The sequence below is a fragment of the Erinaceus europaeus genome, chromosome 13, assembly GCF_950295315.1.
Source record: "Erinaceus europaeus chromosome 13, mEriEur2.1, whole genome shotgun sequence".
NCBI classification, from domain to species: domain Eukaryota; kingdom Metazoa; phylum Chordata; class Mammalia; order Eulipotyphla; family Erinaceidae; genus Erinaceus; species Erinaceus europaeus.
The window spans coordinates 55,400,939-55,417,178 of record NC_080174.1 but is presented as its reverse complement, the minus strand read 5'-3'; the positions used below and the strand labels follow the sequence as shown (position 1 = coordinate 55,417,178).

Genomic DNA, 16,240 nt, shown 5'->3' with positions numbered 1-16,240 from the left:
TATTGTTGTTGTACTTATTATTATTGTTGTTACTGATGTTGTCGTTGTTAGATAGGACAGAGAGAAATGGAGAGAGGAGGAGAAGACAGAGAGGGGGGATAGAATGATAGACACCTACAGACCTGCTTCACCACCTGTGAAGCAGACTCCCCTGTAGGTGGAAAGCCGGGGGCTTGAACCAGGATCCTTACACCGGTCCTTGCGCTTTGGGCCACCTGCGCTTAACCTGCTGCACTACCACCCAACTCCCAAGGCCTACAAATCTTAAAGCATCACAGGCCCTGAGTATCTACCATGCATTATGTCCTTTGCCTTTAGATGCTTTTTTAATTCTTGTAGCCACCTCATAGGTGGCCACTGTTATCCATCCACCTTTCACAGAAGAATAGATCAGATTGGAGAAGTTACATGACTAATCTAACATCCAACTGATAATTGGTTCCTTATATCACCATACTGTTTTGGGTGTATTTTTGCTGTACTAGAAGGGATGAAATAAAAAAGCACATTTCATTCAAATGGTTTATTATAACGTAACAGAACAGAATTTGCCTTCATATCAAGAATGAGGACTGTCTAAAAAGTATTTTTCAAACATTAGAGACAGGTCCAAAAGGAATGATTTGCTGGAAGTGCATCAAAGAAATTCTATTGCCAAATCAAATAGCACTTTGATGTTTGTCATTTAATTTTGATCTTATCAAGATACATCTGTGAGGACACATGGCATTATCTTCAGCAGAAAGATGAAGTAACTGGATGGAAGCATCAACAGTAGAACAAAGATCTATGTGACTAAGTATAGAGGGGACCAGAAGGCCATAAAACTATTTATCAAAACACTTAATCTAGGTGTTAGACATTACAAATGTCTAATCTTCTCCTCTTAGCTACAATTTTATCAATCTCATTTAAAGTACTGCAACATCCCTTGACTGACTATTCTTCTGACTTCAGTCTTTCTCCCAGTCAACTCATCTTTTCAATGAGTTACAATGGCCTGGACTATGGTTTAGTTGTAGAGGCAGTGAGTTCTGGGATATATTTTTAATGTATTTATTTACTCATTTACACAGAATTTACTCATGAGTTGGATGAAAAAAAATAGGACGATTCCAAGATTGTTGGCCTTAACAAAAAAGGAATTTTCCATTTAAGGACATGAAAGAGAGTAAGAAAAGTAAGTTTATGGAAAAGCAGGAATTTGTGGTTCAGTTTTGACTATGTCTAAACAAAGTAGTCATTTTGTGTAAGTAGTTCTATATATAAACATCTGGAGTTCAGGAGAAAACTTGAGTTGGAGTTATAACTTCATATGTGGCATTTAGAGTCTTAAGAGTGAATAAGATAGGGCACCAAAGTAAAAACCCTATGGTGAGGGGTAGACATGCAGCTTCCTGGGCCGGTGGGGGGTGGGGGTGGGTGGGTGGGATGGGACACAGTCTTTGGTGGTGGGAATGGTGCTTATGTACACTCCGAGTAAAGTGTAGTCATATAAATCACTAGTTAATTAATATGAGGGGAAAATTAATTGTATGTCTCGAAGTCTTTAAAACACAGACTGAGTCTTTTTAATATATAGGCTGTGTATTTGATATGCAGACTCTCTCAAAAGCCTAGACCACGTAGATCAGAAGCAACCAATGACACAGCTACATACAAGATACTGGGTACTATATAGCAAATCCTAACAAAAGGACTTTTCAAAGTTAACCCAATTACCAAATAATGTGATGATAACATTAACTATCCATTGTCTTTATGAACCCTAAGACAGCAGGAACCTCACATCTCCACTATAGAGCCTATATTTGCCCCAGTCCTGGAACCTTAGGATAGGGCCCACTTTCCCCCATGCCTCTCCCAATCCATATCAAATAATATTGCATATGCCGATTGCAACTTAATCAACGCAACGACTGCCACCTCAGCTCAGACTGTGTCCAGAGACTTCACATGTGGAATGACAACCCTTCAGCTTCATTACTCGGGTGAGACCTTTCCTTTCATAGTATTCTCTAATTCCATCCCAGGTGGTTCACTTTCTAACAAAGTCCCAAAACCTAGATATAGACCAGGTTCTGTGAGAGAGAGCATATGTTCACACGTATCCATAAACTAGTGCAAAATATATACCTGAAAGCAGAAGTACACTAGAGTTTGCAGTGAGTATACCCCCCTAACACTTCCTCTCCACTATTCCAACCTTTGAGTCCATGATTGCTCAACAATTTGTTTGGCTTTGTATGTTAACTCTCTTTTCAGCCACCAGGTTCCAGATGCCATCAGGATGCTGGCCAGGCTTCCCTGGACTGAAGACCCCACCAATGTGTCCTGGAGCTCTGCTTCCCCAGAGACCCACCCTACTAGGGAAAGAGAGAGGCAGACTGGGAGTATGGACCGACCAGTCTATGCCCATGTTCAGCGGGGAAGCAATTACAGAAACCAGACCTTCCACCTTCTGCAACCCACAACGACCCTGGGTCCATACATGTGTGGAGTTGTACCCTACCCATCCTACCCTATGGTTTTGTTAATTTATCCTTTCTTAAATAAAAAATAAATTAAAAAAAGTGAATAAGATAATCAAGATAATGAGACTAACAAGAGCTGACATTTATTGAACACCTACCATGTGCTACTTTAATGTGTATTTATAAGTCATGAAGTAATGCTTATGTCATTATTCTTTATGATAACTGTTGCTGAGGACTTATTCTGATGCAGTCTCCGCCCCCAGGTTTTTCTATGCTCCGCTAAATCCTAGAGTGCCCCCTTTCAACCAATCCTGGCTCCGCCCCCAGGTTTTTCTATGCTCCGCTAAATCCTAGAGTGCCCCCTTTCAACCAATCCTAGCCCTACACGTCACCCCTGGTTGTCGCCCAATAAAAAGCCCCCTCACCCCTCTCTTCTCTCTCTCTGGGCTCTCGGCTCTCCCTCTCTGAGGTCTCGCTCCCTGCTCTCCCCCCTTGGTCGGCCATTGCTGGCTGGCTCCACGTGGTCTGAACCAAACCTCCCCCCCCATCCTATAATAAAGATCTGTGTACCCCTTTGCTCTGGACGTCGGCTCTCTTCTCCGCCGTGCAGCCCGACACCAGACCACCTCAACAACAGATAACCACCCCATTTCCTTGCTTATGACATGAAATAAAGTTAAGCTCTTTAGCAGTATTACAGATTTTATACAATCACCCTTCAGCTTTTCCTCAGGATTTTACAAACCGCATGTGTCAACCAACCTGATCTGCCTCCCAACCTCACTCCCCACACCACCAACTAGACATGCCTTATATTCTTTTTTTTTTAATTTCTTTATTGGGGGATTAATGTTTTTTTTTTTTTTTGGTGTTGTTGTTATTGATGTCGTCGTTGTTAGATAGGAAGAGAGAAATGGAGAGAGGAGGGGAAGACAGAGAGGGGGAGAGAAAGACAGACACCTGCAGACCTGCTTCACCGCCTGTGAAGTGACTCCCCTGCAAGTGGGGAGCCAGGGGCTTGAACCGGGATCGTGATGCCGGTCCTTGTGCTTTGCACCATGTGTGCTTAACCCGCTGCGCTACCACCCAACTACCGACATGCCTTATATTCTTATAATTTTTCCTTCCAGCTGCCCTGGCAGGCAGAGAATGTTTCCCCCTTTATCAAACCACTGAAAATCCTATCCATTTCATTTCAAAGTTCTGCTTATTTGTTATACCCTGTACAAAAATCCTTACAGATTACCAAGGTCAATAAGGATCTTGGACCAACTCTGAGTACTATTGCCTTCTTCTATAGGCAAGTCCTAGGGCCCACCACATGAATTGCCATATGGAGATTATTTGTATGAGAGGTCATTTGTTCTCAAAGATAGGGACCACATTTACTTCTTAGAAATTAGCACAAAATTTTGACAAAAATAAAAGCATGCTGGACACAGTATGAAATACAATTAAGTATATATTTCATCTATATCTGGCTGTGACCTAGGAATAAAAATTTATAAAGACAATATAAAGAAGATGTGATGGTATTTTTCTAGATCTATACTACTGAGCTTCATATGAGGCAGACACCTCTCAAAATGACCAAATTTCCAGATTGATTTAGCATGTAAGGCATTAGGAGATAGGAGATAGGCTGCTTCATTTCATTACTTAGAAATGAGTAACTTGAAGAAATATAAGCCACCCTTGCTAGAAAGCGTATCTTTTTCTCCTTCAATGTTATTGCAGTTATTCCAGAGTGGAGTTTTACATACAGACCTATGCAAGAAACAGCAATATTATACACTTAATCCTTATTATACACTTATTTTGTTTATTTTCAATGTTATAAATTGTTCAGAGATTACTAAATGACTTCAATCTGCAAATGCAAGTGTCTTGTAATAAAAATATACCATGAGCATTTTTTTCTTACATCACCTTTTTGAAAATAAAACAATAGGAAAACCTAATCTGTCTCTTGGACTCTGAAAACCATGATTGTAAACAGAGGGATACAGAACCTTGGTAGTGGATGTGGCAAGGAGTACACATACAAGTGTGAAACTATGCCCCTGAAATTTTATCATTTTGTAAACTAATGTTAAACCATATATATACATGAAGTAAAAAAAAATCTCTGCTTACTTCATTCAGGAAACTTGTTATGATTTAATGTTCAGATAAATGTTCTGGGGAAGTATAGGTGGGTACCAATACTGAATAGGAAAAGGAAATGGCATGCGATTGTAAGGGGTTTTTGCTCTGAAAGGAGTTGGCACTTCTTCCTATAAGCTATTAAACCAATAGAAAGCTCCCCTTCCTCCCCACACCAGGATTATTGCTGGGGCTTGCTGCCAGCAGTCAAATTCACTGCTCCTGGTGGCTGTATTTCCCTTTTCTTCTTCTCCTCCTCCTCCTTCTTCTATTTTATTAGATAGGACAGAGAGAAACTGAGAAGGAAAGGGGACGCAGAGAGACTGAAGCACTGAAGTACTGCTTCACTGGCTATGGAGCTCCCCCCCTGCAAGTGGGGAGTAGGGGCTCAAACCTAGGTCCCTGTGCATAGTACGAGGTACACTCTTGCCTGTTCCCCGAAATGAGTAGGGGAAAAAAAAAAGATAAACAATTACATGTCAGTTGCATTTTATGCCACAATCATAGTTTTTATTCTATGAATTACGATATTTTAAGAACACTGAAAAATCTCAACTCGAGATGCTAATGTGAAATAGCTGAAGGGAATAGAGCAAGCTTAGTAGCAGAAATTATGGTATATATTTTATTGTTAGTTCAATTTAAAAACAAAGCAGTTAAGATACAGGTAGTTCACTGGCATGAAAGTTTTTACTTCCAGTTATGTTTTGTTTTTCTTCCTTAAACCAAACTCAGTAAAAACTGAAAATCAATCCCACTCTAATATTAAAGGTATTAACATATGAAAATTGTTAAAGTACAGAATATTGGTACTTGGAACTACACTTTATTGCATTTATTGGGTGATTGTTAATACTGATTTTTTTAAAACTAATATTGTTCTATGACTTGGATTTTAAATAAATTTAAAATTCTTTTTAAAAAGAAGTCAGTGATCTTGAAAGCAATGACCACAAGAAACTTGGGCTTCAGTACTTGGAGTGCTACTACAACTGACCCTTGACTTGAGGAAAATGCTTAATTTCACTATCCTTTGACTTTCCCATCAGTAAAAGGACAGCATTTGCCTTGATATCCTTTCCAAATACAAAATAGTACAACGCTGATGATATTTTGAAGTCTGGGTTAGAATGTTTAGATTTTTTTTTAAACATAAGAATCCACTGTCCTTGTGCTTTCCTTAGCTGCTCTTCTGCCTCTCTCTAGTTCTAGTAAATACAGAAATACTGTTTATTATGTGGTAAGGACACAGCAGCTTACACCTACTTATTCGACTCTTACCACAAGTCTCTGAGTTTGATATTACTATTTCTTTTGCATTTTTGGCAGGCCCAGTATCATATAGTGAATATAAGGCAGAGTGAAATTCAGGTACAGATATAGCTACCATTAAAACTTTTTTCTTTAGACTATTCTGTTTCCACTCATTCAATATCTCTTTATGTAAGGGTCAGGTCAAATTCATTTCAGTTATACTGCCTTCCTTACTAGTGTGTGATAAAATCACTTATCCTTCCAACTGTGGGTATAACTTGTAATACAACTGGCTTTAGATGTATATTCTTACTAGAATGTGAATGTTTCAAGGTCAGTAGAATTTTTTTTCTATATTGCTAACATTTGCTATGAAGGCTGGCAGAGTCGTTGCTCAGCAAATGTTTTTCTGGATAAAAAATACATGAATAAAATGCAAATGAAACAAGTTATATTTCTTCATAGCAGCAAAGTATCAAACAGAAAAATATCAAAAATGTAATCAAACACTATCCAGCAGTAGCTTCTGATATAGACTTTAAGTTCTACAAGGGCAAGAACTATGCTATAGTTTGCTAGCACTGTGTTGCCAGTGGTTAGCTTAGTTGTTAGTATTTTAGAGATGAATAGGTAATGGTATTATCATTTTTGGGGGGTATTCTTTTTTAAAAGGATGCCTTTATTTATTTATTTAATCAGAGCACTGCTCAGTTCTGGCTTATGGTGGTGCAGGGGATTGAACTTGGGACCTGGGAGCCTTAGGCGTGAAAGTTTTTCGCATAACCATTATGTAATCTTCCCCCACCTTGCTATTATTTTTTCTATTTATTTATTTTTACTGATAGAGGGTTAGATGGAGATAGAGAGGGGAAAAGAGAGGGAGAAAGCGATAAGACACCTGCAGCACAGCTCAACTGATCCTGAACTTCCACTTGTAGGTGGGGACCGATTCCTTATGCACAGTATTATGTGTGATTTACCAGGTGAGCCACCACTTGGCCCTGGATCCTTTAATGATTAGATGGGTGACACAGAATGGAATCTGTATACATAATACAGGTCACTGCTCCCCCGACCCCATTAATTTAAACAGAAGCTCTATTCTATTAAGAAAAAACAAACAAAATCCTGAAACAAGTTAATTTATATTCACTCTCCTGTTCATTTTAAACATTACAGGAAGGATGAAAAAATTATGAGTTACAGTTAGGGAGGGGGAAAATAAACCCTACAAAGATGAGAGGAACTATCAACACATTCAAATACCTGAATATAATATTTATTTATGAAAGCATATTCATTTATTTTGGGGGCTCATACCTATAGATTTAGAGGAAGAAATGACCTTAGAGCAAGACTAAGGGCTAAGGATAAGGTGCACAGGACCCCCAGTCCTGAAGCTCATCTTCATGCCTTCTCCTGCTGACTAGAATTCTTCAGTTATTTTATATAAAAAAAATACCTCACTTTCCAGTTGTAGATGGTGTTCCTAAGTGACACAGATATGAATAGGCCAAAGAAGTATAGAGAGGAGGAAGAAAGGATAAGAGTTATGGCCCTCCTGGGAATATACCTAAAGTAGACCTACTAGCTTTTTCCAAAATGGAGACCCCAAATCTTCATCTGCAATATTCTTGTCTTTAGGTTCACGATAAGTCAACAATTTGTTCTTCTTTATATCTTAACTCTTTTTCAGTCACCAGGTTCCTCATGCTATCATGATGTCAACCTGACTACCCTGGGCAGAGGACCCCACCAATGTGTCCTGGAGCCCCACCTCCCCAGGCCCCTACTGCACTAGGAAAAGAGAGAGACAGGCTGGGAGTATGGATCGACCTGTCAACGTCCATATTCAGTGGGGAAACAATTGCAGAAGCCAGGCTTCTCACCTTCTGTATCCCATGATGATCCTGAGTCCATACTCCCAGAGGGATGAAGAACAGGCGAGCTATTCAGGGGAGGGGATTGGATATGGAGTTCTGGTGGTGGGAACTGTACCCCTTTTAACCTATGGTTAAAAGACCTATGGTCTTGTCAATATTTTCATTTTATAGATAAAAATTTAAAAAACATGTCATGGGATAAAAGAGTAGAATGGCTGGCAAGGATGGAGAAAGGAGAGAATGAAAAAGTAGGGAGGGGGCTGGGCGGTAGCACAGTGGGTTAAGTGCACGTGGCATGAAGCGCATGGACCGGCTTAAGGATCCAGTTCCAGCCCCGGCTCCCCACCTGCAGGGGATTCGCTTCACAGGTGGTGAAGCAGGTCTGCTGGTGTCTACCTTTCTCTCCCCCTCCTCTCTCCATTTCTTTCTGTCCTATCCAACAACAATGGCATCATCAACAACAACAATAACAACAATAAAACAAGGGCAACAAAAGGGAAAAATAAATAATAAAAATTTAAAAAATAATAATAATAAAAAGAAAGAAAAAGTAGGGGGAAAAAAGTTGGAGGATTTGACAAGCCCACTCTGGGTGGCTGGCAAGGGACCCTTACTCTGATCTTGAGGCAACATGGGTAGTACTGGAACTAACACCATTCCTCAGTTTTTATGAATCAAGTAGCTGACTTAAAAAAAAAAATGTTATCAGAGCTATTGTTGGGGCTTGGTGCCTGCAGGATGAACTCATTGCTCCTGGTGGCCATTTTTTTTCTTCTACTGATAGAGACAGAAAGAAATGGACAGGAGAGGGAGAGAGATAGAATGAGAGATAGAGATCTGCAGCACTGCTTCACCACTCATGAAGCTTTCCCCATACAGGCAGGGAATAGGGGCTAAACCTTGGTCCTTGTGCATGCCATGGGGTGTGCCACTGCTGGGCCTCTCAACTATCTCACTTTTGAAATAGTTTTGGCTAGGAAGGCCTATGTAAGACCAATGGGTCACTGAAATTCACCTGTCTCTATTAAATCTAGCAGGCAGAGTTTGGTGGCCAAAGTTCTGGAAGTGAATCCTACTTTTCTTGATAGCTTATTAGCAAAATGGAAAACAAAATAACACAAAAAAACTCAATGTTCCCAGCATGCTGACAATCAGTTTTCCTGTGGAAGACCTTGTGACTGCTGCTATTCTGGTTGGCCCACAGTGCTTATTTCAGTATATACCCAGCATACACTTAATAAATAGCTGGACAGCTGGGAAATCTTAACATGAAGTATTGTTTTTTCGGGGAGGGGGTAAGCAAGAGTGCAGAAGAACTCAGTTTAACAAGTTCGCTGGTGAGAAACCAGTCCCTAATTTGTACAGAAAACACTAAAGACACACTAAGACTCCTAGAGTTAAGACTTAGGTTATTTGTTATTAAAGAGGCAAGGCTTTAAGATGTGCTTTTTAACAGTCTTTAGTTTGGCTGTAATTTAAGATGACTTTTACAAATTAGATCCTAATCCTTGCAGACACAGATGGCTGTTACAGAATAGCCTTGCAAAAACACTAGTCATTTGACATGAAAGAGCATTCAGAGAAGGATGTAGGGCTATTAACTCTTACCACACCCTGGCTCTAAGAGATCTAATAATTCCTGGGTGGGCTTTTTGGGTTGAGGTCTGAGTTTGGAATCTGTGTGGGCCTAAGACATCTGTTATTATTCAGAATATTCTTTCTAGCTCACTCTTTCTAGTTCACTAGTTAAATCTCTAGAATCAGACATTTAAGATCAGACCTGAGGTCAAGAACATTAAACAACAGTAACTGAATGTCTCTGTGTGAGGCACCACACTGGAAACCTCAAGGGAGAATAGCCTCTGTAAATACTTATAGAACAACAAGATAAAGACTATGATGAATGTACAATCTACACTGGGTACATAGATAAGGAGCCAGAGACATGTAAGAAGTTCACAGAGGAGCTAACATTTGATCTGGGCACTAAAAGATGACTATCTCTGTTGGCTATAGTTAGGTGGGTGATGGTGGAGGCACTGAACTTCAGTGGTGGGTGCAGTATAGCACTATATCCCTGTAATTTTATAGTTTTGTATAAGCCACTATTTAATCACTAGCAAGGGGCCAGTAGATGGTGTGCCTGGTTGAGCACACGTTACTGTGTGCAAGGACCTGGGTTTGAGCCCTTGTTCCCCACTGGGGGTCGGGGGGAGGGCTTCACAAGTACTGAAGCAAGTCTGTAGGTGTCTTTCTCTCTCCCTATGTCCCCCTACCCTCTCAATTTATCTCTGTTCTATCAAATAAAATTAAAGAAAAAAAATGCCCACCAGGAGTGGTGGATTTGTCATGCTTGCACCAAGGTCCAGGGACAATCCTGGTAACTTAATAAAAAATAATATAAATAAATCACTAGTAAAAATGTTTTGAGGAAAAAATAAAGATGAGTTTAACAGGTCAGGAAAAGCTAGAAGGGAGGTAGTCAAGAAAAAGGAAACTGAGCATACGAAAGCATAGAAGCCTGAGAGTCTCTTGTGTCTTTAGTAAGTGGTGGGTGACCTCCTGCCTTTTGGTGATAGAAATAAGTATCAAGATTTAAGGTGGGAAAGGTAGAGAAGGGCATGTCTATAATGGATCTTAGGGCAGTAGGGAGCTATACAAAGTTTATAAACAAGAAAGAGAACGGTCACAGTGGGATTTTAGAAAAATCACTCTGCAAATAACTTGAAGTTGAACAATAACCATATAATGGACTTGTAATGGATATTAAGAGGCTCTTGATTTCTCATGCAGCAGTAAACCTTTTTTTGTTGTTGTTTAGACTACATTTCCTGGCTTCACATATGCCATAGCTGAGTGGTCCTCTGGTAGCCCTCCTTATCACTTCCCTCCCTCATAAAAATAAATGATAAGGGCTGGCTAAATAGATCACTTAGATAGTGTGCTGCTTTGGCATGTATGGAACCCAGACTGGAGTTGAGCCCCCCACTGCATTAAAGGAAGCTTCAGTGTGGTGTTCTCTTTCATTACTTTCTCTCTCTCCATTCCTCCCTCCTACCCTTTCCCTCCTGTCTCTATCTAAAATAATTAATTAAATCAAATAAAACCCTTTCAAGCAACTGTTCTTCCCACTGCACCACATACTGAAACCTAAAAATAATTTAAAAGAAAATAAGGTTTAATTTTAAAATCCAGGAAGGCCCCTGTATTCCATCACTTCCAGTACTTTCAGTATATTTTCCAGTACTGGAAACTGCACTTCACCATTCTCTAGACTCTGTCTGTTTCAGTACTTCCAGTACATTTTACAGATGAGACCCAGAAGGGAAGGGATTTTAAGTAAAAGGTTTGAACAATGTTATCGCTTAAGTTATGGGAAAGCTATCAAGGGAGGGGATGGGATATGGAGATTGGGTGGTGGGAATTGTGTGGAGTTGTACCCCTCCTACCCTATGGTTTTGTTAATTTATTCTTTCTTAAATAAAAAATAAATTTAAAAAGACATGAAAGTTTTTTTCAAAAATGTAAAGGAAATGGAAACTTTTTGATTCTTAAATTAGAAAAACACAGCAGTTAAGAAGAAGCTGGTGTATGATGCAAGAATTTGGAGAAATCTTGTTGTTTCTGTGAAAATTACAAAAGAGCATAATAAAATAACTAATGTTAGGATGGACTCAAGAATGCTTGCCTCATATAACTCTGAAATAAAATAGTTCTTTTCTCATATCCCAGATATTTTCTCTATTTTTGTTTTTAGTTATTGCTCTGATATTGCATGTATTATATTAAGTTTATATTGTTCTTATTTTATGCTTTATTATGTTTCAGTTACATAATTTGTATTATAGTTTATATCTTAACTATATTGTATAGTGTATATTAAACATAAATATATATTTTTTAAAAAAACTATATAAAAGCTCCACAAGGTGAGATGTTCATTACAGAACACAAAGTTGAAAGCCAGGCTGAACTTGAGCCCTATTAAAGTAGTTCTTTTCTAAAAATTGATACATTTAGAGTTCAACTTCAGTGTCAGAATTAAAGGCAGACCCCTACTTGTTCACGTGTTCACTTGAGCACCTTATATAATAAAGAGGAAGACCTTGGAGCAGTAGGAGGGGCCAGGGGAAAAGTATCCACTCTCATCTTTCTGGCTTATGTAGAATGCTGTGTCCTTAGCACAACTAGGGAGTCTGTAGTTGAGTAATAGAGCTAAACATACACCACTGGTTTCTGTCTCTATTGTGCATATCTGATAGGTGACGTGAACAACTCAAATGAACCTTAAGCAAATTCTCAGTTTTGGTGTGTTCAAGGTAGTCTAGGCTGGTAGGCTCCATATTACTAGCTCATAACGGAGTTAGAGAACACTAAGACTTATGGTAGAGAAAAGTGAGTCATTCTTGCTGAAAAGGGATTACTACCTGTTTTTCTTTCCTCTTTTCCCTCTCTCCCTTCCTTCTCTGTAATCAATGACAAGTATATCACAACAAAAGATAATGCTTCCTTAGAAAATGCTTTCTCATTCTCTGCCCTGATCCAGATTTTTAGTCCTATTTTCAACTGACACCACCTTCCCAGACAATACTTTTATTCTACCTGCATGTTAGCTGTCAGACTAAGGAAAATATTAGTGAAGTCATGGGCCCCATGGAAAATAGACTAAAAATAGACTACCTAGCTTTTTCCAACATGAATATCCCAAATCTGCTATATTCTTACCTTTAGGTCCCTGATTATTAAACAGTTTGTTCTGCTTTATTTCTTAGTGCTTTTCAGCCATCAAGTTGCAGATGCTACCATGACGCCAACATGACTTCCCTGGGCAGGCAACTTCACCTCACCAATGTGTTCTGGAACCCCACCTCTCCAGAGCCCTGCCCCACTAAGGAAAAATAGAAACAGGCTGTGGGTATGGATCGACCTGTCAATGCCCATGTCCAGCAGAGAAGCAATTATAGAAGCCAGACCTCCCACCTTCTGCTCCCCATAAAGATCTTGCATCCATACTCCCAGAGGAATAAAGAATAGGGAAACTTCCAGTGGAGGGAGTGGGACATAGAACTCTGGTGGTGGGAATTGTATGGTATTGTATCCCTTTTACCCTACAGTCTTATTAATCACTATTAAATCACTAATAAAAAAAGAAAAGAAGAAAGTAGGCTGAAATGTTAATAAACCCTTGGTCTATAACAGCAGATCTGAGGGTACCAATGGGAAAGAGAGAGGAAGTTAGAAAGGACCAAGGGCACAGTGCTATATGGTAGAGGGGGACAGGTGGTAGGTGAAGTGTGCTGGCACATATTTTGGGAAGATGTGACGCTGTACTTCTGAGATAACTGTTTTGTAAACACTTTCCCAAGAAAAGTAAGGGATTAACACACATGCAAATGCTCTCTTTATTAGGACAAATTTGTCTTCTATAATGTTCAACTCTATGGTTCCATTTTTATCCCTAAAAATTGAGCACTAAAAAACTAGCTGAAGACAAAATATTGCCCATAGAATGCTCCAGAGTAAATGTTCCTCAAATGATGATTTCTGTTGGGTTGCTGGAAAAGTCATGACGCATTGTTGCATAGAGAAACAGAAAAAAATACCTCATAACCTTCCCAATGGCCCAATGGTTCTCTTCCCTGCTATAGCTAATGCTCTTATTTCTTTAGGTTTTAGCAGAGTTTCAGAACTAAGTCTAAAGACTCTGTCAAAGATAGTTTATCTTAGTAAAAAAGTTGACTAAGACCACTGAGATCATACCATAAAAAAATGCAACTAAATTTTTGTTGTCAGCCACAAAATATTGACATATATTTAGCTTAATTCAATCATAACCTCTACTAAATCACACTAATGTGAGCAACTGATTTTGCTAAATCTTGCACATAAACTTTTCTACCTATATATTTCTATAAGAAAATCCCAAGTTCAACTTTGCCTATTATAACAGTAGTTTAAGAACCTCATGAGTAGTATTTTTTTATGTCATTAATCTTAGAAAAAGTCTTTCAATAAGTATGGTGAGTAAAGAAAATGAGTCATTTTCCTCTGCAGAGATGGCAGTCTCTTAGTCAACAATTCTGGACATAGCCAGTTACTGAGCATTGAGTCTATGTAACTGTAGATTTATATCTTTCCACTTTGCCCCAGGGGTTATAACCTTGCTGAAATACAGATACTCAGTGCATTTAGGTTACCCTCCATGATCTCCCAGGCTATGAAAACTACTAAATCACAAAACACTCTTGGTTTAGCATGTCTTATTCTTAATCTATGAACATTGACTGTGATCTGTTAAGTATATAATTTCCAGATCTACTCTGAGATATATATCAATGAGATCACAAAAACAAACAAAAAAACAAAAAAACATTATGACATTGGAATACGGAAAATGGCTAGAAAGAAAGTAGCTAATCTCTTATATAAGGCACATGTAATGTTGCTTGGGTAACACACCTTCTCCAAAAACTGAAGAGTGTTGTGCAGGACAAAGGTATGGGGGATCACAGGCTGCATCATAAGACTTTTCTAGGACTATTGCTTATACCTAATGCTGAGATATCTCCCATTGGACATACATCCCCAATTGGGTATGGGAACTTACATCTCTCCGAGGAAAGGTACTCAGTAACTTGAATTCATCCCATGGAAATCCTTTAGAAGCCACAAAATCAAAGACGATCTGGAGCTTATTGCCAGCCAGGAAACGCCGCTCAAGGAACTCGCCACTGGGGGTCCGGATACGCAGTTTGCTCACAGGCTCGGCATTTTCTTCTTGTGGCTCTGGAGGTAGGGCCTGTTCTAAGGAGAGGCGGATGGCCTAAAGAGGGTAAAAACCAGTCATTAAATTGTGTGACAGGTGGAATTCTAGGGGATAGGGAGGGAGAGACCAAAAAAAAAGAAAGAAAGAAAAAAAAAACCCAACCAAACAAACTGCTGCTTTTCAGAAAGTCATCATAAAGTTACTGCCCATTTAATAACCAAACCTAATGTTTGAACAATAGACTCGAGTGTTTCATTTTTTAATATTGGACTTCCGGAGGCAGGGCTACGAGAAGCAGATCTGTTTCTCTCCTCTCCTCTCCTCTCCAGGATCAACTAGGATTACCAAAGGAGACCACCTGGGATAGAAACAAGACAGGACTAGAACGACTTCAGGAACCCACCAAATCACCGGTGAGTGCAAACACGTGTGGCTGGTGGACAGAGAGGAGCCTAGGGAGAGATTAAGTGGCTGGTAACAGTCCGGCAGTTTATCAGAGACACACCTCCAGTCTGTTCCACTAACAAGGGGACGGCTGAAGGGAGGAGAGGACTCCTCAGAGACTGACCAAGCACAACGCTGAGTTTCCATTGCCACTGCCCTCAGAATCTGAAGCAGCAGCAGGAAGAGACACCAGGGGACAGAGATCTAACCAGGAAACTCAGGAGAAGACCTATACCTTGGTGGCACAGTGGTAGGGCTGTGAAAGTCTCTTTGCATAACCACTGGATTATCTCTGCCATACCCTGCTTTATCTCTTGGTCAGGAGTTAGTGATTAAGCTAAGAAGCCTACTTATAGTTTAAAAGCCCTCAGGCTCCCATAAAAATTATTGAAAAGGCAGATTTCTGCTATAAACATTTTGCTAGAATGAAAACAATGAAATGAGCACTGGGAAGGAAGACAGCATAATGTCTTCATAAGACACTGAAGCCCCAGCACCACCATAAATCAGATCTGTGTAGTGCTCTGGTGTTTATTTCTCTCTCACTAAAATAAAAATAATGAAACATTTAAAAAATTGAAGTGAAATGGAAATAAAAACATCAGATCCATTGGAGGCAGGAGACCATAGCATGGTTCTAGTTTTTTTTTTTTTTGCCTCCAGGGTTATCACTGGGGCTTGATACCTGCACTATGAATTCATTGCTCTTGAAGGCCATTTTTTCCATTTTGTTGTTGTTCTTATTTTATTGTTGTTGGTAGGGCAGAGAGAAATCAAGAGAGAAGGAGAAGACAGAGGGAAGTCAGGGGCTCGAACCAGGATCCTTACACAAGGAGTCCTTGAGCTTCAAGCCATGTGCACTTAAACCTGATATGCTTCTGCACAGCCCCCATGATTCTACTTTTAGGTTTGCTGCTCCAACTTTCTGTGATTGGTCAAGTACTGATTTTGGGATCTAGAGATGGCCCAAATCCTTTATTTCATAATTCAGAACACAGGCTCAAATAGATGGAATAAACTACTGGTAATCTCATGTCTAAAGTTGGACTGGAACCCAGGTTGCCTAGTTCTCACCCAGGAATATTACACTGTTTCACATTCATAATGTTTTGTTGGAAGCCTAGAATATTATGGATGTCCCAACCTATGTTGGAGCATTTGCCAGAAATTCACTAAAACTGTCTCACTCCAGCACTCTGGGAAGTTCCTAAGATAAATAACTCTGGAAAGAGTATGTTTAGAATCACAGTTCTACTTTGTTCCTGTTTATT

General features: G+C 39.5%; 1 protein-coding gene and 1 long non-coding RNA gene across 2 annotated transcripts in view; one reads left to right on the top strand and one right to left on the bottom strand.

The window, feature by feature from the left end:
- The window catches only part of LOC132542837 (uncharacterized), a 56,208-nt gene extending 54,823 nt beyond the window's left edge, over nt 1–1,385 (top strand). Inside the window, exon 4 of the long non-coding RNA XR_009553805.1 lies at nt 1,077–1,385. This is a non-coding gene — a long non-coding RNA (uncharacterized LOC132542837). The remainder of the gene's footprint in view (nt 1–1,076) is intronic.
- Nucleotides 1–16,240, bottom strand: part of FAF1 (Fas associated factor 1) — a 347,080-nt gene that overhangs the window by 36,803 nt on the left and 294,037 nt on the right. Inside the window, exon 18 of the mRNA XM_007536689.3 lies at nt 14,367–14,582. Coding sequence (XP_007536751.1) covers nt 14,367–14,582 — 216 coding nt within the window. The remainder of the gene's footprint in view (nt 1–14,366; nt 14,583–16,240) is intronic.